This window comes from Poecilia reticulata, linkage group LG5 (genome assembly GCF_000633615.1).
Source record: "Poecilia reticulata strain Guanapo linkage group LG5, Guppy_female_1.0+MT, whole genome shotgun sequence".
In the NCBI taxonomy this organism is placed as follows: Eukaryota; Metazoa; Chordata; class Actinopteri; order Cyprinodontiformes; family Poeciliidae; genus Poecilia; species Poecilia reticulata.
This window is the reverse complement of record NC_024335.1, coordinates 14,031,513-14,058,101: the sequence shown is the minus strand read 5'-3', so window position 1 is coordinate 14,058,101 and position 26,589 is coordinate 14,031,513. Positions and strand designations below refer to the sequence as shown.

The following is a 26,589-nucleotide window of genomic DNA, read 5'->3' as shown; positions in this document are numbered from 1 at the left end:
TCCCCAGCCTCTAGCGAGCCTGGGTCCGAGGGCTAGCCGTCATCCCCAGCCTCTAGCGAGCCTGGGTCCGAGGGCTAGCCCAGGGAATACCTGGAGATACATCAGACTACTTGATACAGAGAAGCACACCTTTGGGAACTGCTAATATACTGTGAACACCACTCACTGACACTGATAAAATCTTCACTTGGTAATAATGTGTAATCAAATATTAATTCCATTGTTGCAAAATCTGCTGCTCTACATAACCTACATTTCACAGTYATGCAACATAATATTTTGAAAGAATTTCTTAATATGGAGTTTGTGTTCTGTGTAATTCTTGTTYGCCGCCAATAATCTGTTTGGGATTCAAGAAGCCCTTTTCTGGTGTTTGGCAGCATGACGGGCATCCTGACAGATAAGAACCACACAAAGTTTTCCTTCAAAATCTAATATAAATATTTCATGAACGTCATTYGTTAGAGGAAACGTTTCAAACAAAAAAGATCATTACAACAACTTAAATCTCATTCGAAATTGGATGGAGTAAAATGTTATGTTGTGTGATTGATGGTGTTGAAAATGATACAAAATAATGTATCATTTGCTTTCAAATACAAATGCATTTATTCAAGAAAATATATACATAAAAAATATATGGGGCAGTACAAACTACTGTCATTTGAAGAATAAAAAAATCACTAAAAGAAAAGGCCTTATRTAATGAAAAATAAATTMTATTTTTCATTGAAACTCCACTTCAAAAATAAAAAAGTCATAATAATCCAATATGTATTAAAATAAAGCCTCAAYGTAGTTTTGATRAAGTTTCATAAACGTTTCCTTTTAGCCAGYAAAATATACAAATCCTTAATCCCGCCTTAAACGGAACCAAAACAATTCCCTTCAGCCAATAAGAGCACGGACATGCCGCAGGAAGTCCCAACTTCTTCCGCTTATTGTGCAACTATTTTACAGTAAAGTCAAGMTGCAAACAATTACGACGTWGTTGAAAGGCAGCGATGTGGAAGCAGAAAATTAAAATGATAGTTACYTTTCTTCTCAAAATGAAGTGAAAAGAAATGTTAGTACATATAAATTCTAACGACCATCATTAAATTAAATTTCCAAAGTAAACTTATAATGAATGATCATGATTTATTGGAGACTGTATTTCCTGAGGGAACTCAAGAAGCAGAACCTACCACAGGACTGGCTGGCCATACATTATTAAATCCATCACTGTGTGGTTAATCAGGTCTGTAGAGAGGATAATCATGGCTGGCTTTCCCTTCACCCAGGACTTTTACAGGTCTAGGGTAAGGAAGGAGGCAGCTAAAACCCCTGCACACCCCACCCATCCTGGAGACAAATTACATTGTTCTTCCCTGGTTTAAAAAAGTTACATTTTTGTTACATAACATGCAGCACAGTACTTCTCCACATATCGGTCAGCTGTCTGACTTACAAACATTTATTTCAAGTTTGTGAAAAACATGGAGAGTCAGCACAAAAATCAAAGGAACCCTGCAACATATCTTACTATAAAATTATAAGAACTGTAGTAAGCAGCATGTACAGTAATTGTTAGCTACTGATTGYTATTTATAGCATGCCTCTCCGAACAAAGACGAAGCTTTACTGATGGTTTTTATGAGATTTAATTCCTTTAGTGTTGTAATCCACATATCACCACCATTTCCATCCATATATTACTTTAAGTYTGTGCTAAATAAACATATTAACAAACAAAAWATATATTAAAGGAAATACTTTAACAATCAACACACCTTTTGACTCTTTGGAGGAGCTGSCAGTTTGAAACAATGTTTCTTGTTGCTCTGTGAAAACAAACTGCTCTACAAACTGCTCTACTAACTGTTGCAACARCTGCTCTAACTGCTGTAAATCACTGACTTCTTTCTGTGTCTGAGGGGAAAACAAACTAACAGTTGTACAGCACTAGGCAGAAAATGAAAAATTTAAAGCGTACATCTCTAATCAGAATTCAAAATTACTGGCAAAATACAACACATTCAAACACTTATGGTTATTTACAGTTAGCTTTAGCAAGTGTTTATTTTATTTTATTCTATTGACTTTAAATGTAATTGGAATAAAATTTCCTTTGTGGTTTTACATAAAAGCAGTTAGGTGATGTGATATTATTATTTTAAATATTTACATATAAACAGTACTAAATATGTTTGTATTATATCACTCACAAATATCACATGTGAGAATCKCATACTGTCCTCAGATTGTTCTCAGCATTTGTATTCACCAGTTTAGCTTAGTAAACAGACAGAAAGATAAAATGTTTCCTGTCTCAGATGGACACTACATTGTTGCAACATGATTTGTCATCTTGATGTCATCTTGATAAATAAAAAAAACAACTAGCAGGATGAAAAAAATCTTTAACTATCCTACAACATAGCTCCATAAGTGTGCATAATAATAATCAGCAAACTCCTTACTACTACTAGGCAGTAGTAAGGAATTGCAGTATCACTTTAAATGTGAAATCCTGTTGTGTAAAGGGTTTAGAGAAATAGAGAACCAGTTTTTACTGTAACAAGATGCTGTTAAATGTTGCTGCTCCTATGAATTCCACCCAAGACACTTAAAGATGAGCAGCTTTTTGTGCAAGTGTTTAAGGACCATTGTATGCTGACATGTTTAAATATTTTTGACGTAAATAAAACCTTATCTTATCCTCTACTTTCTTTAACAATGGACCTTAGTTGTGTAATTTATTGCACAATAAAGTTTATGTAATACTTTCCCTATATAGATACGTTATTAGATTTTAATTTTCCTTAATCAGGAAATAAATGTTACAGCTGTATTTATGTATTTACTCGAAATGTCATTGAGTTATCTAAAAAGAAAATTTTATTGTAGTTGTTTTGTCACGTCTTTTGTTTTGAAAGTTCTCTCCGGAAGCTAACGTTGATGTGTTATTTTGACGTTGACCCATTCTACTGCAACCTGTGCGTAAGACAGTGACAGACGGACAAAAACAAAACTTTACTCGTGTGCAACATTTTTTTAAAGACTTTTCTCCTCAGCCTTTTCTCACAGGAACCTTGCTTTCTGATCAAGCTCACATCATTACATTTTCGGTGTTCAAGTTGTAGCCAGCGTGTTGGTTTGGACTGAGGTCGACGGAGCTTTAGCTAAAATCAGTCTACCGACCCGATGCTTTCCCCGGGCAGGACCATCTCCTCCCGGCTGCTGAGGCCGGCCTCGTGGCTTCCTTTTCGTCTGTGTCCTGAGCGGACAGCCGTTAGCTCTATGCAAAAAGGTAACAACAACCAGGACCAATCTAACCTACTTATTTAAATCAAAGCAGCTAGCATTAAGCTAATCCCAAAGTGACGCAGTTCATTAGGGGGTACAGGAAACTTTATAATACCTGTGATCTAATTAAATGTCATTGTACTGAGTCAGAAATATTACATCGCTATTCGACTTCATTACTGTATATAAATGAGTCTGAAAGGCCAACTCAGTTGAGTGCCAAGGTCAGTGGTACTCAACTTATAAAAAGAATTGTGTTTATGGGCGTTAGTGTTCACAACACTAATGCTTTTAAATAGGTATGGTGTCTTTTGTATTGTACTTCCATACACGATTGGTTTAACAACCAGAGTATATTTTATACTGTACATGTTGACCAAGTCAATCTAATGATAGTTGTTATATTTTGTATAAAACGCAATTAGAGCATTAGTTGGTTTGGTGACTTAAAAGCATATTTTCCCAATTGAAAAAAATGGATGTTAACTTTTATACTGCTAACTTGTAGTTTTTATGTGTTCCCTGGTTTTATAAAGATGGTTGATGAATAAATCAATGACATAGCAGGCTAAGCACTCCAGCTGATTCTTCCAGCAACCAAACTATCATTGTTGTTTTCAGAATAGCTTTTTGCTTTGAAATATCTGACAATTACCTGATTTTGGGTCAATCATTTAATCAGCTTGAATAAATGAGAAAATATGGCAAATAGCTATACTGCATTCAGTAAGAATCTTTTGTGCTTAAATGATTTTGAACTTGTATAATGTCCTGATTGCTTTGGACATTTTTTTAGTGAGTTTAAAATGCTGTGTGAATTGTGTTTTTCACTGTAGAGCTGATCAAGAAACATGAACTGGAGAAAGATGAGCTGCGGCCCCTCTACATGGACTTCCAGGCTACTACTCCTATGGTAACTGTTTCCTGTCAATTATTCAACAAGTCGTGATTAATTGTTTTGTCTTGTATTTGCATTTATAATTTAGTTATGTATTTTGAAGTTCAATAGTCATGACTTCTCTCCATGTGGCAACACCTTCAAAGTGCTAATGAGCAAAGAAGCTCTTAAAAAAAGGGGGGAAAAAGAAAGAAAATCAGCTTCTCCAGCTAACATATATCATTGTAGCTTGGGTAAGGTTTTCTTTGTGTGACCTTAACTTCCTAAACTTCTTTGTAGTTCATTTATCTGTTCATGTGGAAATCCTGTGCATCTTTACTAGCAACAAATTTCACTGTTTTATCATTTGAAAGAGATTTATGCTTCTATTAAAACCTCTGATTAAGATCATTTTTGAAGCAGGCTCAGTACACCATGCAGCTTCCTAAACTAATGGATTATGTGTGTGTTTAACAAGTTATTTGTCCTTTTGGTATATTTAGGATCCTCGAGTGCTGGATGCCATGTTGCCATACCAGGTGAATTACTATGGAAACCCTCACTCCAGGACTCATGCCTATGGTTGGGAGAGCGAGACTGCCATGGAGACTGCCAGGAAGGTATAAAGACTCTCACTCAGGACAGGGGGGGAGTAGGAAACAACTTTTAATATGCAAATACTTCGATAAGAGCTCCCCTACCTTAGTTTAGTGGTGATCAGGTGTACTCAGTGGTGGGATCTTTAATGAATTGCACCCTGGGAAAACTCTTCTTTTGCCTCCCCAATTCTGCCCCACACATAGTCACACAGCCAGCTAAAGCTGTTCTGCAAAGAACTAAATTGTAATTATGCAACCAATCAAAACAATTAAGAAGTAAGTAAAAAATGTATATATATCTTTTCAAAATTGGATAAAAATTTCTAAATCAAATACTAACTTCTGCAACAGAAAATTAATTTGGGTTGCAACTTTGTACTTTTGTGACTATTCTTGTGACCCTCTCAAAATCTGCCCCTGGATGGGCTCCAGGTCTGCTCGACATCTCAAAATGGTTTACTTTTTTTAATATTATGTTATCATATAAATAAATTAGAATACATTTATGCAATCACTGGGAAAGCTGAGGAAACTCGGGACCATGTAGTGGAAAGTGGCACATAACTGTTGAAAATAGCCGCTGACTTTGTGTTTTTTTTTCCATGAGCAGCAGGTGGCCGATCTTATTGGAGCTGATCCCAGAGAAATTATCTTCACCAGTGGAGCCACAGAGTCCAACAACATGGCCATCAAGGTCCCGTCTTTTTACTTTATTGTATTTACACACAAAGACAACCTGAACTCACTTCTGACATCTAGTTTTGCTTAAAAGTAAGAAAAAATATAATTTTTTATTTGATAATAAAAATAATTGCTGCACATTATATTAGCATATACTCTGTTATTTTCTCCTATGGCTGCAAAATGCTTAAATAGTGCGGAAATAATTGATTAATAAGTCAAACTTAAACATGATGCGATAAAATTAAAGCACACCAAAGCCAAGCAAAAAAAAAAATCATAAAAATTAAGACACTGGACCTCACTGGGTGTTGATCTTTTGTATTCCTCCCTGCAGGGCGTGGCCAGGTTCTACCATGCCAAGAAGCGGCATGTGATCACAACCCAGACTGAACATAAATGTGTTCTGGACTCGTGTCGGATCCTGGAGGCTGAAGGATTTGAGGTCACCTACCTGCCTGTCCAGACTAATGGACTTCTGGACCTGCAGGTACACTACAACAGTGTTCACACTGACAATGTCTACAGTGGCTCTCAAATGTGCATACCCATGTTAAGTGTCAAGGTTTAATGTTGGTAAAATATGATTCTTTGAGAAGACTGTTTAAAATTTTTTGACATATTATATGAAATATATCCTGTGCAGTTGAACTGAAAGGAAAACATAGTCCAAAATAGATAAAAGGAAAAGAGTAAAACTTCCCAGGTTTACTCAGAAGAAGAGTCAGCCACTAGGAATTTTCAACTGGTTTTCTACAAAGGACAATAGGGCAGGGAGAAAGTAGGAAGCAACTTTGTGTTTGAAGTTATCCCGACTTAACCTGTGTGTGTTTTTTTTCTTACATGCTAGCCAGTTTTGGTCAAATAAAAAGAATGACATCTCGAGAGAAAAATGAGCAAAACTTTAGAACTAAATGTGACCATTTTCCTCAAAAGCTGAAGACAGTAAATGTTCTCAGACTCTGATAGATCTGGAGAATCTTTAGAAGTCAAGAGGTAAGACGCTGTTAGACTGCCCCAATAAAGACTGAGCACTAAAAATCAATCAGAAGCAATTTCAAAGGTGTATGAACTTATACAACTGGGTAAATTCACCTTTTGTTAGTTTTCTAACAGATCGGTTTGTTTTAGTTRACTTTTATATCAAATTCATGTCACAATATAAGTGGAAAAAATGTTTAAATTATTTCTCATAGTGTGAGGTTTTTGCATTAGGAGAATTTCCCTTCGTAACATGGCGTTTGTGGAATTTTGATAGTGGTTTGTAGATCTAATGATAAAACCTGTGTGTGTGATTGCAGTTACTGGAGTCCTCCATTCGTCCGGAAACCTCACTGGTGTCCGTGATGACCGTCAACAATGAAATTGGAGTCAAGCAGCCCATCGAGGAAATCGGTAGATGCGGCAGCATATAATAAACGCCTGTTACCACAAAGTAAATCAGCCAACTGTTGTTGCTTGGCTAATGTTATTGGTCTGATCAAGGTTTACTCTTCATCCTGTTTTCAGGTCAGATTTGCCGATCCAAGGGAGTCTTCTTGCACACTGATGCTGCGCAGGCTGTTGGAAAGATTCCTATCAGTGTCTCTGACTGGAAGGTCGATCTGATGTCCATTAGTGGTCACAAGATCTACGGACCCAAAGGTTAATATAATTGGCGATAGTTGGTTAAGATAATAATGTAAACAGCCTACTTCCATTTCATACCTGTAACAAACCCATTTGTACCCATATATTTAAGTCACTGCATATCTGCTTACTTCTCTTGTTCATTATGGGTTTTGATGAATTATGAGAGAATAAATTGGTGACGTGTGCGTTTGTTTGCAGGCGTGGGTGCTTTGTATGTGCGACGCCGACCTCGAGTTCGTTTGGAGCCGCTGCAGAATGGGGGCGGCCAGGAGAGAGGTCTTCGCTCTGGGACGGTACCCACTCCGCTGGCCGTCGGGCTGGGAGCCGCCTGCAGCATATCTCAGAAGGAGATGGAGGTAAAATCAGGAGAAAAAAAAAACTGAGTGACCAGACCTGATGATTACCTAATATTTGTTTTTGCGTTTAGTATGATCATCAAAGAGTGTCCATGCTGGCTAACCGTCTGGTCCAGAAGATCATGTCTGAGATTCCTGACGTTATCATGAACGGAGACCCAGAACAACGCTACCCTGGTAATTTTTTTTTTTGCTATCCTCGCTCTTCCCTTCTCTCATTCTTGTTATCTATTTAGTCTTTTTTTCTAAACTTAAAACCAACTTTAAAGTTTTGCTCTTAAATTCTAACCTAAAAGCCTCCGTTCAGTAAGTTTGAAGGAGGAGCATAAAAGACAGTTTTGAACTTAAAGCTTGTTTACTAAAAAACCTGAATGTGTGTGTTTACAGGATGCATTAATCTTTCATTTGCCTATGTGGAAGGAGAAAGTCTGTTGATGGCGCTGAAGGATGTTGCTTTGTCATCTGGAAGGTCAGACTGCCACCTTTAACAAATATGAGGTTAAAACTGAATAATGTTGTTACTTTTTTTTAAAGAGAAAAGAGTTTGTGTGATTGCAGTGCATGTACATCAGCTTCTCTGGAGCCGTCGTACGTTCTCAGAGCCATTGGAGCAGATGAAGACCTTGCTCACTCTTCCATCAGGTACAAATACTAGACAAAGGAGATCTCTGCTTTTTTGGTTATGGGGCCTCTATATTTTAATTTCATTTGGGTTATTCATCTAGTGTCAAATCACCAAATAACTATTAAGAGTCCTGATTAAACCAGTCCCGTTCAGATCCTGGTGTATAGAATCAATTAGTATTGTCCAGTCATATAAACAGACCCAGACTTGGATGCCGATATCTAAATATAACTGTATATGATAAGATCAGATTGGAATGAATTAGTTTTGTTTATTTAGAGATAAATTGCACTGGTTAATCTTGTGAGAAGCGTTGAAATTAAACTCTTATGTGCATAAGATCAAAGAGAATCCCTTTGCTGCAGGTTTGGTATTGGCAGGTTCACCACAGAACAAGAAGTCGATTACACAGCAGAGAAATGCATCCAGCACGTCCGCAGACTCAGAGAGATGAGGTGACCAACTCTTACTTTTCATCTGATCAGGTCTTATTGTTGACTGTAACATATTTTTAAATAATTCTGCCTTCCCTAACCTTCCTCCGTCCCCTCTCTTTTCAGTCCTCTCTGGGAGATGGTTCAGGAAGGCATCGACCTGAAGAGCATCAAGTGGACGCAGCACTAGACCCCACCCACTGCTTGCCGATAACAATTACGGTTCCTAAGAAATTCTTGGGATGGTCCAGCTATTTTTTCCTCTGAGCAAACACGCACAAACTTCCTGTCCGACTTGAAGTCTGTTTGTAACTGTAGCTTTTTGTTTTTGTACAAGTTCCTGAAGTTGTTCTCTTAGGAGACATGAAGCAGCAACACTGCTGTCTCTGACAGTTGTATTCTACAAGGAGGCTTCCACAAAATGTGCAACTTTATATGATCTGAGATGCAGCTTGAAAGCTGAGTAAGCTGAATCCTGCAAATCATGATAAGGGATAGAACAATAGAGTACAATGGACAGAATATGTAGTTTGTGCCATTTTTGTGTAAGATGCAAGGAGAGGAAAAATCTATTACATCATTTAAAATAAATAGAAGCAAAAGGAAAAACTGCCATGTTATGCCAGCTATTCTTATTTATATTAATTGACTACAGTGAACATGCATCTACCACCGTTTTATATGCAATATATAGATGCAGTTATACTGCTTCAGTATGTATAAGTTTGAATTACATGGATTACTATCGTCCTGATGTCAAAGCCTGGTTAAAAGCTTTTTAGGGTAAAACTGAGCTGACAAATCCAACATAGGTCTTATTAAAATGTGAAATGTTATAAAAAAGGAATAGTGTTGATGTAATATAAAAAAAACAAACAAAAAAAACATCTGCCTTCAACTATGAGCAGTTTCACTGCCCCTGTGGATGAAACGCGTGCCCACCGCATGACCCTGCCTCCTGTCGAGGTGATGCGTTAACGAGGCTGCCCTTGATCAAATCGAAAAGTGATGATATTTCGGATGATGAAAAGAAATGGATTTTTGTAAATGTTGATTTCAATTTGTTACATCTGAAAGCAGATATTTGTATGGGAGTGTTTGTACTTTGATTTAACTGTTTTTTTTTTGTTTTTGATAAAGTAAGTGTTACATGAAAATGGCATATGGATAGGAAATTTCATGGGCAAAAAACATACAGTGTGAATCTAAACACAAGTGTCAGTTTGTCTCATCTCTTTTTTTTATGATCCATCTGAAGGATTATTCAGTTTCCCCATCAAATAAGCAGGTTGAACCTTCATCATTGGTTGTCATTTAAAATATCCACTTCAGTAGTTGGTGTGGAACATTCTTAAGACTAATTCTTAACAAATCAACAACTGTGATGAAATAACTTCCAAACAGAAATTTGACAAACATCCACATGAGACGATTAAAGAAATCCAGAAAATTGTTTTCCAAATCCACACTATTAAAGCAAATATAAACATCTCTTTAAGAGATGTATTTTATTCCTAGGCTCCTCCAGCTGTTGTATGTCATTACTCCACAGTTTCTGCTGTTACACAGTGCTCATTAGTACCCAATAAAATCACTGCTTTATGTTTATGCAATCAAGACTTTTACCAATTTGTGTTTTCTTTTATTTACCCAGGATGTCGTGTCACTCTCTCATATTTAACTCTGTTAAAGAGTTAAAGGCTAACTTGAAAGGTCCAACTAGCTCAACTCTTAGCACCAGTACATCACTTCCACATGGCTGGTGTTTTGAGTTGAAGTGGAACTCTGCAAAATATGCCAAAAAATGTGTATATTGTCAATAGCTCACTTATTTAATAGCTTTAAAACCAAATGGCATTGATCGAATGACAACATTGAATATTTTAACACATACAGGTTAATGCCGTTTATGATTAAAGGATTCAAAAGAAAAATAATTTCATCTTGTGAAGATGAAAAAACATTTTTTTCTCACCATTGAAAACAAACTTAACAAAAGGAAAACATCCATTGTCTGTATTCACACTCTCCTATCTACTGATTTTCTTTATCTGAAATAATTTAGTATTTCACTTTCTAACACCAGCCCATGTTCACATTCCATATCATGCTGCAGTATATCCACTAGAGTGTTTTCTCAGGTTTTTGTGTGTGTGATGAGACCAAACGTTAAAGGCAAAATGCAAGGACAATATTTTTTTAATAACTGCAAATCTTTTTCCATGTGTGTCTACCTGCTTTTCAGATCTACAGAATGAAATGTTTATCCATTCTTTGTAAAACAGCTCAAGTTCAGTGAGCTTGGGTGGAGATTTTTTGTGAAAAATCAATATTTACATCTAGATGTATTCTCTGTTGGTTTGGGTGTATGCTTTGACCAGGACTTTCTAACACTCAATCATTCCACTGTATTTCTGGCTCCTGTTGGGAGCTGAACCTTTGCCTCAGTCTCAAGTCTCAAGTCTTTTCCCCCAAAATTCTGACAAGCTTCACTCTCCTTGCAGTGAGCATATTTTTTTAATGTTCTATTATATACAAAACAAGTAACATGCATTGAAATGTAAAACAGTTCAATGAGTTTGAATACATACAATCTGGATTAAAGTGCAGTGAAATGTCTATAAATTAAACAGGTATATTTTCTGACACAAAAGAATATCTTTTGTGTCAGAATATGGTTTTCAATTTTTCAATAGATCAGAATTAATTTATTGAACGGAATGAGTTTTCCTTAATATCAATATCTAAGTACATCTGGATATTATAAATTAAATCCTTATGAACCACTCTCCACTTACGGTGGCGGTAATGCCTACTGGACGTTTTTTTTTTTTTCCGACCGCCAATAAAAAAAAATGAAGGAGAGTTTGCTTTAACCAGATTCAACCAGCAGGGGGCGGAGGCTGCACACTCTCGCGTCATCGTTGCTGTTATCGCGTGGTTTGCGCCGACATTTCGTGCAGAAACACCCTGCAGAGAGAAGAAAAGACTCCCGTGTATGACTAAAACATCAGTGTGTAAATTGACAAAATTCCTCGGTAAGAATCCACATTCGACAGGCCGCTTAATGACACTGTCCAAGCGGCTTGGAAAGCCCGCGTACTGCTCGGTTTTCAGCTCTAAAACATTCAATCACAGGTTTCACCAGCAGCGATGGCTGCTAATGGGAGGTTAGCCTCAATGGATGCTAATACAGATGAAACACGCTGGTTGGAATTAGTCGATAACGAGTTTTAGAAAATGTGTGCAGAGGATATGTGTCGAAGCTTTGCTTAGTTTGAACAGTATTGACTAAATATTTAACATGGTTTTGCTCGAAAGTTCGTATTTTTTGGTTGCTACTTACCGTTAGCTAGCTGTCCGAAATTCATTATTTTCTTCACGGTACAGTTCACAATGAGGTTAGTTGATTAAAGTTTGATTCTTTGTGTTTACAGCTGCATACAGAATACTGTAAACGCAAACAAATTATCAAAGTATTTTATGTCAAAGTATTTTCATTCAAGAATCCAGTTTGATAAAATAAAGGTAAACTAGAGCATTGTTAATAGCATGTCTTGACGTAATTAATTACAGACCAATTCTCTCAATTGGTGTTGGCAAAATTTTCAAAATAAATTAGCATAGGACTTATAAAATGAGACTGTGTGTGTAGTGTGTGTGTTTTAAAAACTTGAATTCTGGAGTAATGTATGTTCCTCCATTTCCATTGAATCCTGTGAAAACATGAGGGCCTAATTCGCAGCTTAATAGATACTGGTTTATTTCTCTCTATTTACACGATTTAACTGCTTTAGAAAAAAACTAAAGCATTTGCACTGCTTTAGTTTTTTTCTAAAGCAGTGCAAATGCTCTGTGCAGTGCAGAAAATACAGTTTATTTTACATTAAAATAACACATTTGCCACACATGCATTTTGAGTATGATGATACTTTAGCTGAAAAAATGGCCTTTGTGGTTCTATTTTCTTTTTGCTTATTTGTGGTGTTTGGTAATTAATGTACTTGAAAGTACTCTTGTTGGAGAACATAGTGCATGTTCTGAATGGCTTTATATCTTGACCACTTGTATGCATGATTTCAGTTTTGCTTGTGAAGGGACTGAATTACTGAAGATTATTAAACATAACAATTCTTATGAATTCCTGTTAAGAATGTGGATTCCAGTGGAGCTTTGTAGAGTCAGAAATGATCAGTGACTGCAATAATAGCAAGAGGTTAAAAAAGGCATGTTGATTTGACCTCAGATTTTTTTGATGCCGTCTTATTGTTTTGTCAGAGACTTGGTCTCCATGTTGCATTGGCATGTCCCTCCTACTGGTTTAGTTACTTTAAAAAAAACATGGGGAGTATTGTTTGTTTTGTTCCCTGATTCTGAATTTGCTGTTTAAAAATAAAAATCTGCATTTTTTTCCTTCTTTTTGCAGGAAGTGGTTTTCTGAATCTTTCCAGCTTCATTTTGCATCGCTATTCCTTGAGTATCCAGGGTTGGTTGGATGGTTTCTTCTCCTGGTTTCTACTGTACTTTGGTCTTATTTCTCCTCTTTATGCTGCCTGCTTAGGTACATTAACACCAATGTGCGAGGATCATTACAACTTCAATGAAGATTACTTTTCAAAGCACTGAAAGAATTGTCCTTCATCTCTGTTGTCTTTTGTGTAATCTGCAGTGYGGCGCTTGGTTCTCTGGGGTTGAGGATGTTGAGCATCATGTTGTGTAGTACACTGCAGGCATGAAGGCATTTTGTATTTCCAACAATTTTAGCTTTGCTTGAGTTACTGAGGGCAGTGGTCCCTCCATCTTGAATGGCAATACAGAGGATTTTACAAGTGGCAAGTTTGCTCCATCTTCTGTTGCTCTGCGTGTTTTATTGGTCTTAGCTGCCATATTGCTCTGCTCTTTTCCACTGTTTTTCCTGTTCATCAGCTGCTATCATTTGTTCTTTGCTGATAATCAGTTGTGAACGTTGCTGTGGTTTATATGATGCTTATGTTGCTCTGGTTGGCATGATGCTGATGCTGCTCTCAATAAATGTTCCTAAGATTTCTTTTTAAAAATTAACGATGATGCTTCTGTTGTCTAAAGAGTTTCTCCTGCTGTCATTAATGTTTGGTTGATATCATAATGTTTGCTGGTTAAGATGGTCATTCTGATGTTTTGTACAAAGAGGAGCTGAAGTGCTGTTTGCTGACTCGGATGTACGAAGATGCATATCTGTAAGATTTTGCTGAGTGCCTGATTGTGAGATAACTCCAGGGGATTTTTTGGTGTTGAGATCTGGTTTCATCAGAACTTGTCTAAGTCCTTTGGATTTCTGGGTTAACTTTGTTTGTTGCTGTGATTATTTCATCCTTTACAAGTGTTTTAGTTCTTTCAGGTTGGGAGTCTGGTGTCATTAGTTGATTCTCAAAGTTCAGTTTTGCTAAATCTTAGTATGTTTGTTCAGTTTAAACCTTTAGGCAATCGTACATTAATATGGCATTTTTCACATTTTGAGTCCGATTCAGAGTTAGCTGTTGACACTGATTAAATTATTAAATACATTTTGCAAGTTACTGAAACACACCTTTCACTTTTTCGCCCTTCATGTGATTTTGCTGTATGAACAATGTTTTGAACAGGAATGTTTGTTTCTCTGACCCTTTCACCAGGTTTCAGTGTCCTGCAGAAATCCTGTAACTCAGTGAAAGTTTACACACTGCTTAGTTGCATTGGTGAGTTTGAACTGCATGAGATTTATTTTTGCACCACATTTGACCAGCTTGAGCAAACAAAGCCGATTTCTCTGCATTCCAAGGTAAAAAAAAATACAACTTTCTCTTAAGAAGAGACAGTTGAGAGTTATTTTTTAAGCTGATGTAAGTAGTAGGGTTCAGAAACATCAAAGATGTGTAAAACTTTGATAAACCAATTTGTCTTAACTTGCTTTGCTTTCTTGTTTGAACTATAATTAACAGCAATAAAAACAGATTTTTAGTGCACTTTCCTTGAGTTCAGTTAGTCATTATTTATCAGAAGCAGAAGTAGCATCACACCATGTCTATAAGAGGAGTTAATTTTAAAAACGTACTATTTAAAAAAAAAGAAAAAGACAATAGTATGTAGTTGACCTTTTTAAGATGTCATTTGTATTTTATATTGGCAATCAGTTCTGCAGCTAGAATGACTAACTGTTAAGCTAYGCCTTCCTGGTATCTGCTGAATTTGGCTCAAGACTGTCTTCCACCTTTTGCTAGTTCCAAGGTGGTTACAAATTGGTATTTTATGGCAAAGGGCTGTTTCTCGTACCCGAAAAGGTTAGGTACCAAATCAAACAGCAAAATAAAGAAATATTGAGCAAAATGCACAACAGGAGCTGTCTGTTGTAGCACTCTGACTGACCAGCCGATATGAATGCATACAGAGTACAGTTTTCTTTTAAATTTGCTTTTGTGCTTCTTCTGACTTAATTTTAGAACATCTCATAGATACTGTAAATGGTTAATGTGGAATCTTGCAGTAACAAGTCGCACACCAAGTGTGGTTTTCACAATGTTTGAGTGGATTAATATGGAGATTTCAGAGATTGGAAAAAGATTGGAGTTTTAAGTTTTGGATTGTTCAATGTTTGATTTTGGTCACCAGTTGATTCTTGGTACATCTCTAGTACAGATGTGTTCTCCTTTTCAGATGACTTGGTTCTCTATACACTGGTTTTGTAGCAGGCTTACAATCTGGAAGCAGCTATCTGTTCTGAACTTAAAGGTAGGACTGGGCAATTTGACCTCAAAAATGTTATATCAATATAATTGGGTTATATCTCAATATACAGCATTCATGGCCAGAATGCCTCTTCTCACCTAAAACAGACACACTTGGTTTTCCAGATGAGCTTGTAGAGGAACACGTGAGTGGTACCTTCAGGATCACATTCTCCCAATGGCTTATATGCAGGAGGGTAAATATTTAGAGCCATTTGTATAGCTCACTTGAAATGTTTTTGAGTTRTTGCCCAGCCCCACTCAAAGCTTTTTAAAGAAAGTCCAGAACCAGCCGTTGGCCAGAGTGTTGTTTTAATTTATTTTCACAACTGTCCGGTAGACTCGGTTCAATTGGAGTCCAAAATTGCAATACTTGTTACATTTTCATCTGGTGCAGTTCGATTTCACACTGCATTGTGTCAAACCAACCAAACCCTTTGAAAAACCTGTTCCCCCCTCGCCTGTAATGGTGCTGCACCAAGAATCACTGAAGGAAACTGCACAAAAACCTCTGAAGAAGATACTGAGCACAACTTTTCTTCATCAAATGTAAATAAAAATGTAGCAGTGTCAAATTTTAGTGGATGTAGGATTTATCTTTTGTCTTTGATTAAAGGTTCCGAACAATTTCTTCCACTACTCTAGATTTGTGCATTTATTTTAGTTGTATTTACTCAGAATGCCCTGCGCCACAGTCTGCTTCCTGGTTTTGGAGTGGTCTCCAGTCCGCTTGGCAATSGTATTTGAACTGTGCCAGTTCACGTCAACAAAACTGAGATCTACGTTTTTAGGCCAGTCATAGTTCACTCAGAATTCAAATGTGCATTCTCCTCCCCCAAAATGAACCAGACTTTCTAAGTAAATGTACTACAGTTTGATTAAAGCTGACCAAACTGGGCTTGTGTAAATGCATCCTAAATGGACTAAAATAAGACTTTTTAAAGTATTTTATGGAGCTCAATGGTTGCTTTACAATGTTGAAAATAAGTTTTTTTCAAAGGTGTCCAAGAAATTGATCCAACTTCAATTTAGCTTCAGTACTTGAGGTGTAAAAATTTGTTTTTTTTAGCATGTTCTTTGCTGAACATGCTAAGAACATGTTCTTAGCATGAGAAAATTAAATGAGAAAATCTTACTTTGAAAGTAAGTTTGTCATTCTTCGATGACCCATGAAGCTCTTGAGTAAAATAGTACTACATGTTTTTTTACCCATTGTCACCAAAAAGTAATCTGTTTACGCCTCTTATCAGTTTGAGTTATTTTATTTTTGTAAGGTAAGCATCAGGGTCATTTGACATCAGAATGTTCGTGTATGCTTTAAGGTTTTCTACAAGATGAACACATTTGCTCGATTAAACAGAAGGTACTTATTAACCAAACTGTCTTAAGATTTGTATTGTATGAAATGGCTTGTATACCTGTTTGCTTAAGATCAGTTGATCACGGGTATTTGGCCTTTTTGTCTAGTGATAAATGGCCCATGAACAATTCTAAACATGGCAATATTTTGAACTTTATTTTTAGCTTTTAAATTATTGATTTGATTCAGTTATTTGTTGGCATGAAACTACAGTATGAAATCAGAGCCTTCTGAATATTGGCTTTTTTGAGTTACTTTGTACATGCTCAGCTTCCATTTGTTTTAAAGAGCAAAAAAAAAAAATCTAATTTGATTGTTTTTCTGAATCAAGTTTACCAAACTTGCTAGAGGTTGGCCTTTTAGTTTTTGTTTTGCATTTTAGACATTTTTTTCAAAGTGATGCATTTGTTTTTATTATTCAAAACACCTCTGGTTTCCAATATCAGAGGGCAAAATAACTTTGCAAAGTTTGAAAAAAACAACAAAAAAACGGTTTCTACATGATCAAAAATTTGATGATACTTGCCTGCATAGTTTGAAGTCTGAAACATTTAGAAACTTCTCTGCTTCCCTCTGCTCTTCATCTGATGGTAGTGTTGCTTTCTCCCCAGGTTGTAGGGCTGTTGTTAAACAGTCAATATGGCTGTAGTCATCAGGCTGCAGGGTCTGCCCATAGTGGCTGGGACCATGGACATCAGACACTTCTTCTCCGGCCTAACCATTCCTGATGGGGGAGTTCACATCGTGGGTGGGGAACATGGTGAAGCCTTCATTGTGTTCGCCACAGATGAGGATGCTCGACTAGGAATGATGCGTACAGGCGGGTCCATCAAAGGCTCTAAAGTATCACTGTTACTTAGTAGCAAGACAGAAATGCAGAACATGATTGAACTTAGCCGCCGTAGATTTGAAGCTGGAGCAGGGCCAGTAGAGATGACAGCACCCACAGCTGGAAATGCAAACCGTCAAGCACCGACAGCCTCCATACCCACGGTGCAAAGTGGGGCAGGAGGGAGATCTAGTAGCCATGGGAATCAGGGTTTTACAAACACCCCAGCTTCAGTGACTGCTGTAAGCTCATCACAAGACCAACCAACTAACAAAGCAGCAGCAACCATGGCCAATGTGGTACCAAGCTTCCCCAATAACTATAGTTCAACTCCCACAATTTCCACAGCTCTATCATCACTCAATGCCGGTCCTCCACCCATCTCTGTTCTTGCCAACATGCCCTCCATGCCCCCAATGCCCACACTACCCACAATTTCAGTTCCTCCTCCAGTGTCCACCCTTCCGCCCGTTCCTTCTGTTGCACCTTTGTCCCAAGGTCCCCCAGTGCCACCTATAGCCCACCTTCCTCATATGCCCTCTCTACCTCCCTTCAACCCCTCCTTACCTCCTCCAGCAGGACTGGGCTCAGGTCTGCCTCTTGGAACCCCTAATCCCATGTTGTTCAACCCTCTTTCTCCATTGGCTTCTCTTGGCCTTCAAGCTCATATGAAAGCTGCAGCAGTTGTTGCCACTGGAGCAGGGGGGTCAAACCCTGATGAATTATATGTTCTCCTCCAAAATCTCCCATTTTCCTGCTCGGAGATGGAAGTCAGGGACTTCTTTCGAGGTCTTGGAGTAGATGGGGTTCGCCTACAGAGGGATGGGCAGGGTCGACCAAATGGAAGGGCAATTGTCAAATTCTTCATGCCCCAGGATAGTTTTGAAGCTTTGAAGCGAGGTGGTGGCATGATGGGCCAGAGATTCATTGAGATCAGTCCGGGCTCTGAGCATCAGTGGGCCAGCCTCAGTGACAGCAGGATGAGCCATATGTCTCATAATATTAGTAAATTACATAATGAGGCCCAGGATCATCAGAACCGCCGCATCAATGTTGGTCCTGGAGGCAGAGACCAACGAGAGAGGTCACGATCTCCTCACAGGCAGGAGTTTTGTGTCTATCTGAAAGGTCTGCCTTATGAGGCCAACAAGAGACAAATTAAGGAATTTTTCAATAATTTGGCCATCGTAGAAGATAGTGTCTTTATTTCTTATGGCCCAAATGGGCGGGCTACTGGGGAGGGCTTCCTTGAATTTAAGTCAGAACAGGACTACAAGACTGGGCTTGGAGCTCACATGCAATACATGGGCTCCCGCTTTATCCAGGTCCATCCAATCAGCCGAAAAGGAATGCTAGAAAAGATTGATGCTATCCGTAAACGTGAAGCAGGACAAGGTGATGGCAAGAACCCAGATGGCATGAAAACTCCAAGGAATTGTGTCCACATTAGCAACATTCCCTACAACATTTCCAAGAAGGATGTCCGTGCCTTTTTTGATGGTATAGGCATATATGAGGAAGCGCTGAAAGTCCTGACAGATAGTAATGGCAATGGTTTGGGGCAAGCCATCCTGCAGCTGAGAACTGAGGAGGATGCTCGCAAAACTGAAAGGCTACACCGCCAAAAACTCAATGGCCGCGATGCCTTCGTCCATCTGGTGACCTTTGAACAAATGAAGGAGATTGAGAGAAATCCTCCACCTCAAAACAAGCGAGGTCAACGCAACCAAAGCCATCAGAACCAAAACCAGCATCAGCAGGCACCACCTAATCCCCAGCAGCCCCAGATTAATCCTTTTGCAGCCATGAGTGGTGATGAATTTACCTTTCTTAGAAACACCATGGGCAACCTCAACAGTAACCCATTTGTTACGCCATTCTCTGCCCCAGGTAACGGGCTTGCAGGTCCTCCCCCCATGCCTCCTTTGGCAGCAGGGTTAGGGGAAGTAAATCTAGGTGTTGCTCCTCCTCTGGTTCCAGGAATACCTGGCGCTCCTATCTTGGAGCCACCTGGCTTTCGCCCTGGAGCTACCGGAGGAGCTCCTTTTGGCCAGGATGGGCTGCGAGGCTTAGTACCTTTTGATAATGCCAATAGAAAGGGAGCTGGAGGAGGACAGAACCGGGGTGGAGGGCCTACCACCACCACCAATAACCAGGGGCTTCCAAGTGGTGGAGCAACAGGTGGACAGCAAGTGTTTACTCCTGGGAACGAAGCCCTCCGGAACCCTTCGGCCCCTGGAGGATCCAACAATCCCAACAATCAGCGTAGTGCTGCTGGTCCAACAATCGTAAAGCTTCAGAACATGCCATTCACTGTAACTGTGGATGAGATTATGGACTTCTTCTATGGTTACCAGGTGGTACCAGGCTCAGTCTGCTTACAGTTCAATGATAAAGGCATGCCAAATGGCGAAGCAATGGTGGCTTTCCAGAGCCATGATGAGGCCACTGCTGCAGTAATGGAACTTAATGACAGACCTATTGGAGCACGTAAAGTTAAAATAAACCTGATTTAAATATTAATAAATGACTGTACATAAGATTTTACATTCATCTGGATCAACAACTCTGGCTAAACCACAACCATGACTAATTCTGAAGTAAGCCAGATGTCAAGAACCTTGTTGTTGAGACCTTCAGTTCAGTGACTGTCATTACCAAAACTCCTCCTTTGTGTAGATACCYACAGGTAAGCCCTGCCATTTGCAGGCTGTCCATAAAGGACTGTAATCCCTCATATTTTTTTGGTTATTTTTCTGCATCTGCTCCACTGACTTTGCCTCTATAGACCCACAATGGTTGCGAATATGATGGTTATAATGATGTTGGCATTATTTTGGTCCTTCCATATTATTTTCACTGAGAGTGTAGCTTTTTTTTCTAGTCATGTTGTCTATAGTCATCTGTCTTTCTTTGCTATGATAACCTTATTGTAAAGTGTCAAACATTGTTGCTGTATGTGCTTAATGCTCTGCTGTTGTGGTTTGAAATATACATGCTCTGTTGCTTGGTAAGATGAACAACCACAGTATGATGCTGTGATAAAATGTTTGTGTTTTTGATATGGTAAAAATTTACATGCATTGTCGCTGCATTCAAATCTTTACATCCTATGTTGCTTTGATGAATTCTGCCGCTGCGTTGAACTCATAATCCATGTTTAAATTTTGAAATTATGAGAAGCTTTTCTTGAGGCGATCAAATGTCTGTGACCTGTTGCAATGGTGATTATGCTTGCATCCCCTATTGTTTATTAAAATCATGCTGATTAAAACTGATGCGTTAGTCAGTGTTGCCACATAGAGGATATGGGATGGCAAGACAGTGGAGTCATGTTTTTCTTTTTTAACAGAGCTGCTAATTTCTTTTTCTCTGTCACATTTTATGATAATGCATTTTTTCAATTATACTTCACTGAATACCCCAAAACCCCATTTTGCAGACAAATGTTTTGTAGGTGTTTGGACTGTAGAGTGCTGAGATGAAGTCCGTAGTGTTTTTAGTTTCTTAGCATTATATTGCTTGTAAGTTCTATCATGATTCTGATGTTTCCACCTTAAAGCTCGTATTTGTTTCTGATATTGCTGTGAACAAATTTGTATGATCGTATTACCATACCTGATGTGGAGTCTCCTTTGCTTTGGCTAATAAAGGGACATTCCTCACCTGCCGTGATCTCTTCCAACTGTCTGCTCTTCACTTTTTGATTATGGGAACTTGAATTAGCTTATATTTGTCTGTCTTGAAATACTTAACGCAATTTAATATTTTTACCATTTGAAGTCTTTGTTTTTATAGTTTAGCATTGTGTTCCTCCATTCAAAATACTTGCACCACCTACCTTGGATGTAAACTTTTATTCAGTAAGCTTATCCAACAGATGCTTCTTGTCCTTTGGCTTTACTTTTCACTTGTTGCATTAAATACTTTACCGCATTATAATTGACATCTGAAAGTTAAATCGCACAGTTTATCTGTGCAATTGAAGGAGTACTATAATAAACCTTACAGTTGTTGGACACTTAATTAGGTACACTTGTTTGCAATTGGACCAAATAAGGTCATGGTTTCAGCATTGTCTTTGTTTTTTTTTTTCTTTGGCTGGACATCCATAGCACAAATCTGTTCACCACATTCCAACAGGTGGTGTATTGCTTCAAAATCTGTTGACAATGGGGGCCATTGGTATAGAGCAGAGGTGTATAACATAACCTTGTGGGTCATATCCTGCATGCCTTAAATGTGTTCCTGCTCCAGCACAGCTCAAATGCTTGAACTGCCTTTTAAGTATGTCCTCAGTTTCTGCAGAGGCCTGGTAATGGACCTACGTTTATACAGGTATGTTGAATCAGGCAGAGATCTAAAATATGCAAGAAATCACCCCTAAAGGACTAAATAAATATCACTATCATATAGGGCTGAAACAATTAATTGGGTTTATCATGATTAATTAATTATTGCTATAATTGTCAATTTAGTAATGGATTAAGATACAGGCTCTAAAACCTTCCATTTGCTGAAAGAACAGTACCTTAACAGTAAGCGAAAGTACAAAAATATGTACATCTAAGATTAAACACCTTTGTCTTTAAATATTTTACCCATAACTTCTGAAATGGCATAGTTTTACCATTTTGTAAAGCAAGCAAACAAAAAAAAAAATAGCCCAACATTGTAATGATGTAGAGCAGAAAGGGCTGAGTGTTTCAAATGTTAGAAGTTTTAGATACAGTTGCATACCTTCCTACAAATGATCAAGTGTATGCAAATTGATTTATATATTATTGCACATTGGGCAAAAAGATTATTTTCTTATGTAAAAGAAATTTAATGATTTATTTTCATTTTTCTTATGCACTTTTAATAGTGCATTAAATAAACATAAGCGAAATGAACATTCCACAGAATGACATTTTTTATCCAGTTAATCTACAAATATAAAAATAGCCAATAAAATAACTTATTACTGGTTGTTAGCTGCACTTAGACTGGTTTTTTCTGCGTTTGTGTTAGTTGTGATGTTCTACTTACTGTTAATTGAGATTACACCAAACCAAATTAAAATATTTTATAGCACAGAAAAGTGGGTTTAAATTAATGTAAAGCATGCTTAACACCAGCAGTATGTAACGTTTACAAAACATGCTTACTTTAATACTGTCAAAATGTGACTGTATGGTGTGAGACATGATCTGTGAAAAAATGGAGCTCCTCCCAGTGTTACTATATTACCAGCACTGTCAGTCATACCTATGTATGCGCTGCTAAATGTGCTAATGCTGTTCTAGGAAAATTGTTTAACTGCCGTGATCAGTGGCCTTGCTAACTAACTCGGGCATTTGTGGCAAACTCCATTGTGGTGAACCAGCTGTTGTGTAATAGAAAGGGAAAGGCTGTGAGCAGCATGTACATCAGGATGATTGACAGTGCTAAGACCTTCCTCTTGACTCTGATTGGTTGTTTCTGACAACCAATCAGAAACAACCAGAGAGTATTTGTGCAGATGGCAGCAGGACCACAAGGGGAAGGCAGAGGAGCATTTTTTTKGGGGGGAACGCATTATTTGTGTTATACTGTCATGACAATGTTAATATTTTGCAATTATGTAAACACTTTTTATGAAAGTTACATACTGCAGTTGTAAAAGCTGTGTGAATCCACTAATGCCAGTAGAGGGCATTATTGGAAATAGTTTGGTCTGGAGAGGACTTGAGAAGTGGTGCACCTCTAAACGGATACAAGAGCCATGTCCAGCTGAATATAATCGTGTGCATGGATTATTTTTTATTTGTCTAATAAAAGTGAAATGTGGGGGTACAGATGATGCTGTGCTGCTGGTGTGGAAAGGGCAGAGTTTGTGTATTATAGTAAATCCAGCTGGTGGACATTCAGGATATGACTAAGCGGTGAGTGAGCTTTATTTATTTATTTTTTAATGGGACCAGCGAGCTATTGATCATGCAACTATTRAGATTTAACAGAAGGCATATCTTACAGGTGAGTGATGGATACATGAATTATTAAACAGCATTAGACTCTTCAGTTGTCATCGTAAAATTCACAAACAACAAAGTTGAACTTGATGTTGTAAGTGGTAGCCCTGCTAATGTGATAAACAAGTAAATAGTGAATTTGACTAGATGGAGCTTAAAAAGGGTGATCTGTAGATGGCACCCTGGATGTGTTAAAAGTGGAACATGGATTTTAATAGTTGTTGACAAAATAAGATCTGCTTACAGCTGTATTTAAATAAATGGTAGTCTCTTAAGGTAGCCAGGTGGTCAAAATAGAAGCTAAATTAATAAGTTAAAATTAACAATTACCATGCAAATATCTAATATATTTAACATAGTCTTGACACTAAATACTCAACCACTGGTTGCAACAACCGGGAGTTTAACTATACTTTAGAAAGATAGCTATTAAGTTTAATGCTACATATTTTAATACCCTGAAAGAATCACAAAGTTGGTTATCAGAGGAAAATTATTTTATTTTTCAATTGGACTGATAATAAACACAATATATAAATGTAATTAGATTAAAAGTAATTTTCTGCATCGTATTAAAAGTGTAGAGTTTCAGTTATTAGAAATAATTGATGATAAACGGATGTATGTGGCTGTTTTTAAATTGTGCTTCTTAGATCAAATTTTCTTRTTTTGACAACTTATCAGTGCTACGCTCTYTAATACTTGTCATTTTGAACTTAAACTACAATGCCTTGCAAAGATATTAATAATTAACACATTTATTCTACATGTATTTCTGGGGGGGATTTTATACAATAGATCTGCACCAAGTAGTGCATAATTGTGAAGTCAAAGGCAATGAATAAATTGTATTTAGGTCTGAGCATTTTTAACATGTGGGTATGGTTTGATCTGAAGCATTTTTGTTGATTTGTATATTTAAGGTGGTTGTCCTGCTGGAAGGTGAGCTCTTATCCTATTTCCAAGTTTTTGCAGTCTGAAACGGGTTTTCTCACAGGAGTGTCCCATATTTAGCATCATGCACCTTGCCCTCAACTCTGACCAGCTTCCCTATACCTGTTGAGGAAAATCGCCCCCATGGCATTATGCTACAACAAGAAGATATTCTAACGTGGGTGTGGTGTGTTCAGGTAGATGGAGATTAGTTTTTCTTCACGCATAGCTTTTTGCAAACAAATAAAAAATTAATCAAAAATGTAATTATGGAGTCAATTGAACACATTGTTCCATGTGTTTGTGGTGTCAGTTGAATGTTAGGTTCAAATTTACTTTCTCCACTTTTCCACAAAGGGTAGATTTGTGAATTGCACAACTAATAGCTGCCCTGGGCACATATAGTGGAGTCACTGCAGTTTCTTCAGAGATACCATGGGCCTCTTGGCTGCTTCTCTGAATAATAATCTCTATTAGTTGACAGCCACAAGGTTTGGATTTGTGCCTTGGAATTCATTTTTAGGTGATTGAACAGTGCTTGGTGAGATTTTGAAAGCTTGGGATATTGTTACAAAACCTATCTGCTTCAAAAAAAAAAACACTAAACTTTTCCCCTGACTTTTGTGCCATGTTACTTGGTCTTCATGATACTGTTTGTAGATTAATGTTCAATAAAGTCCTACATCTTTTTCCTGCCACTTTCCTATTACGCTCAACTTCATGGCATAACTAATGCATCAAACGCATTAAATCTTGTGGTTGTAATGTGACACAATGTGGGCAATGAAAATATCAAATGCACCCCTCAATTTAATATCCACAAATATATTTTTGTGATAAATTAATGGTTTTCTGTACAGAAAACATTAGCCTGTTGTTAGGTATGGTGCAATAATAAGTAAATGGGTGTGAGCTGGGTTTTGCTACACAGTCAGGGGTTATGAAAGTATGGAACTGACTTTGAATCTGTTTATATGACTGGATTGTTTGTCTGGATTGATTTGTCACACAACAAACAAACTGGGTTTGTACCTTAAGACAATAAATAAATGAGCTGGACTGAATTAATTGAATAATTAGGAAAATGCTTGTGTTTGATATATTTTGTAGACTATCTGTTGTAACTTGTAAAGATGGTTTCCAGTAGATGTTATTTAAAAATGAATAGTGAGTCACTATGGCTAAATGTTAACATGCAACTGAAGACAGCACCAACTAGGAAGTAGTGTTTACAGGAAGTGACATCTAGATTGTGGTATTCATAGTGGGTAAATGGCACGCGTAGCTGTTTCTTAAGCAAAGATTTGTACTTTTATCTATAAATTAGATAACCTCTTAATTATATAAAGATAAATGTCACCGTTTGTCAAAATCATTATATTGAGGTGCAATTGTGATGATGGCCTGTTGGATGTAAATGTTTTGAGATTCTCTTGTTTAATCAGGCAGATGATGTTACAAGTCTTTTGTGTGTCTCTTGTTGCTGATGTGTTGTCCAAAGTGATTTTAAAACATGGAAAGAATGATTTAACCCTTTGAATGAGCTTGGTTGGTGCTATAGTAAGACACATTTTCATCAACATGTGCTTTTATTGTTSTGTATTATCAGCCAATGGACTAAATATCTTTTTTGTTTAAAAGTATATATTTTTAAAATACTTGTGTAAAATGAAATGTAAAATGACTTTTTATGCTGGAAGGGAAAATTTGCAAAAATTTACTTGTGGAGTAACTTGATCATGTTGAAAATATTTCACTATGACTACATTAGGACTACTGTAGCGAGTGAATGTTTAATAATTCAGATAATTAATTGCATTCAAGGGGTGTGTGAATATGTATTCAGGAAAGGTAGTGCATAAGAAAGGTGCATTAGAAAAACTCAAGAGTAAAAATGTTATGTTGCAGATCATTGATCATTTCAACATGCTTTTTTTATTTTTATTTTTTTAAAGATATCCTAAATGTTTTGTSTGTATCCTGTTACGGACAGTTTTCTAATTAGGTGGTTTGGGATTTTATGGTTAACTTGTAAAGTGTGTCGCCACTTTTATTGTGAAAGACTGTCACCGTCTTCTCTGGCATTCTAAACTGACTGACAGTTTGTCCAATCAGAGCACCGCTTTGTATCAGACTGACCAATCAGAGAGACTCCTTTTTTAATATAGCCCTAGCTAAACTTGCTGGAAGTTTGGAGCTGAGCTAGCTGCCTTCTAAGTCTTTTATTTGCCGCAAAATAAAA

At 37.5% G+C, this 26,589-nt stretch overlaps 3 protein-coding genes across 8 annotated transcripts in view; 2 read left to right on the top strand and 1 right to left on the bottom strand.

Annotated features, from left to right (window-relative positions):
• lg5h6orf89 (linkage group 5 C6orf89 homolog) overlaps positions 1-1,873 on the bottom strand; it is a 9,465-nt gene extending 7,592 nt beyond the window's left edge. Inside the window, exon 1 of one of the 2 annotated variants that reach the window (XM_008409161.2) lies at positions 1,773-1,873. The gene's annotated coding sequence lies outside the window, so the exon portion shown is untranslated. Of the gene's footprint in view, positions 1-1,187; positions 1,263-1,772 lie in introns of those variants that run through there. The other variant, XM_017304574.1, reaches the window with a different exon arrangement.
• A 1,072-nt stretch (positions 1,874-2,945) lies between these two features.
• nfs1 (NFS1 cysteine desulfurase) lies at positions 2,946-10,114 on the top strand. The gene is made up of 13 exons (XM_008409159.2): positions 2,946-3,292; positions 4,125-4,201; positions 4,669-4,785; positions 5,375-5,458; positions 5,783-5,935; positions 6,747-6,840; positions 6,955-7,089; positions 7,276-7,433; positions 7,505-7,610; positions 7,821-7,902; positions 7,992-8,075; positions 8,424-8,513; positions 8,619-10,114. The coding sequence occupies exons 1-13, from the start codon at positions 3,187-3,189 to the stop codon at positions 8,680-8,682; spliced, it is 1,350 nt and encodes a 449-aa protein (XP_008407381.1). The 5' UTR covers positions 2,946-3,186; the 3' UTR covers positions 8,683-10,114.
• Positions 10,115-11,378: 1,264 nt separating this feature from the next.
• Positions 11,379-26,589, top strand: part of cpne1 (copine I) — a 42,210-nt gene continuing 26,999 nt past the window's right edge. The window contains exons 1-3 of one of the 5 annotated variants that reach the window (XM_017304895.1): positions 11,379-11,530; positions 14,144-14,206; positions 17,204-21,091. In XM_017304895.1, the coding sequence (XP_017160384.1) occupies positions 17,232-19,937 (2,706 nt within the window). In that variant the 5' untranslated portion in view covers positions 11,379-11,530; positions 14,144-14,206; positions 17,204-17,231 and the 3' untranslated portion in view covers positions 19,938-21,091. Of the gene's footprint in view, positions 11,531-14,143; positions 14,207-14,229; positions 15,237-17,203; positions 21,092-26,589 lie in introns of those variants that run through there. The other 4 variants (XM_008409153.2, XM_017304896.1, XM_008409154.2 and 1 more) reach the window with 4 other exon arrangements.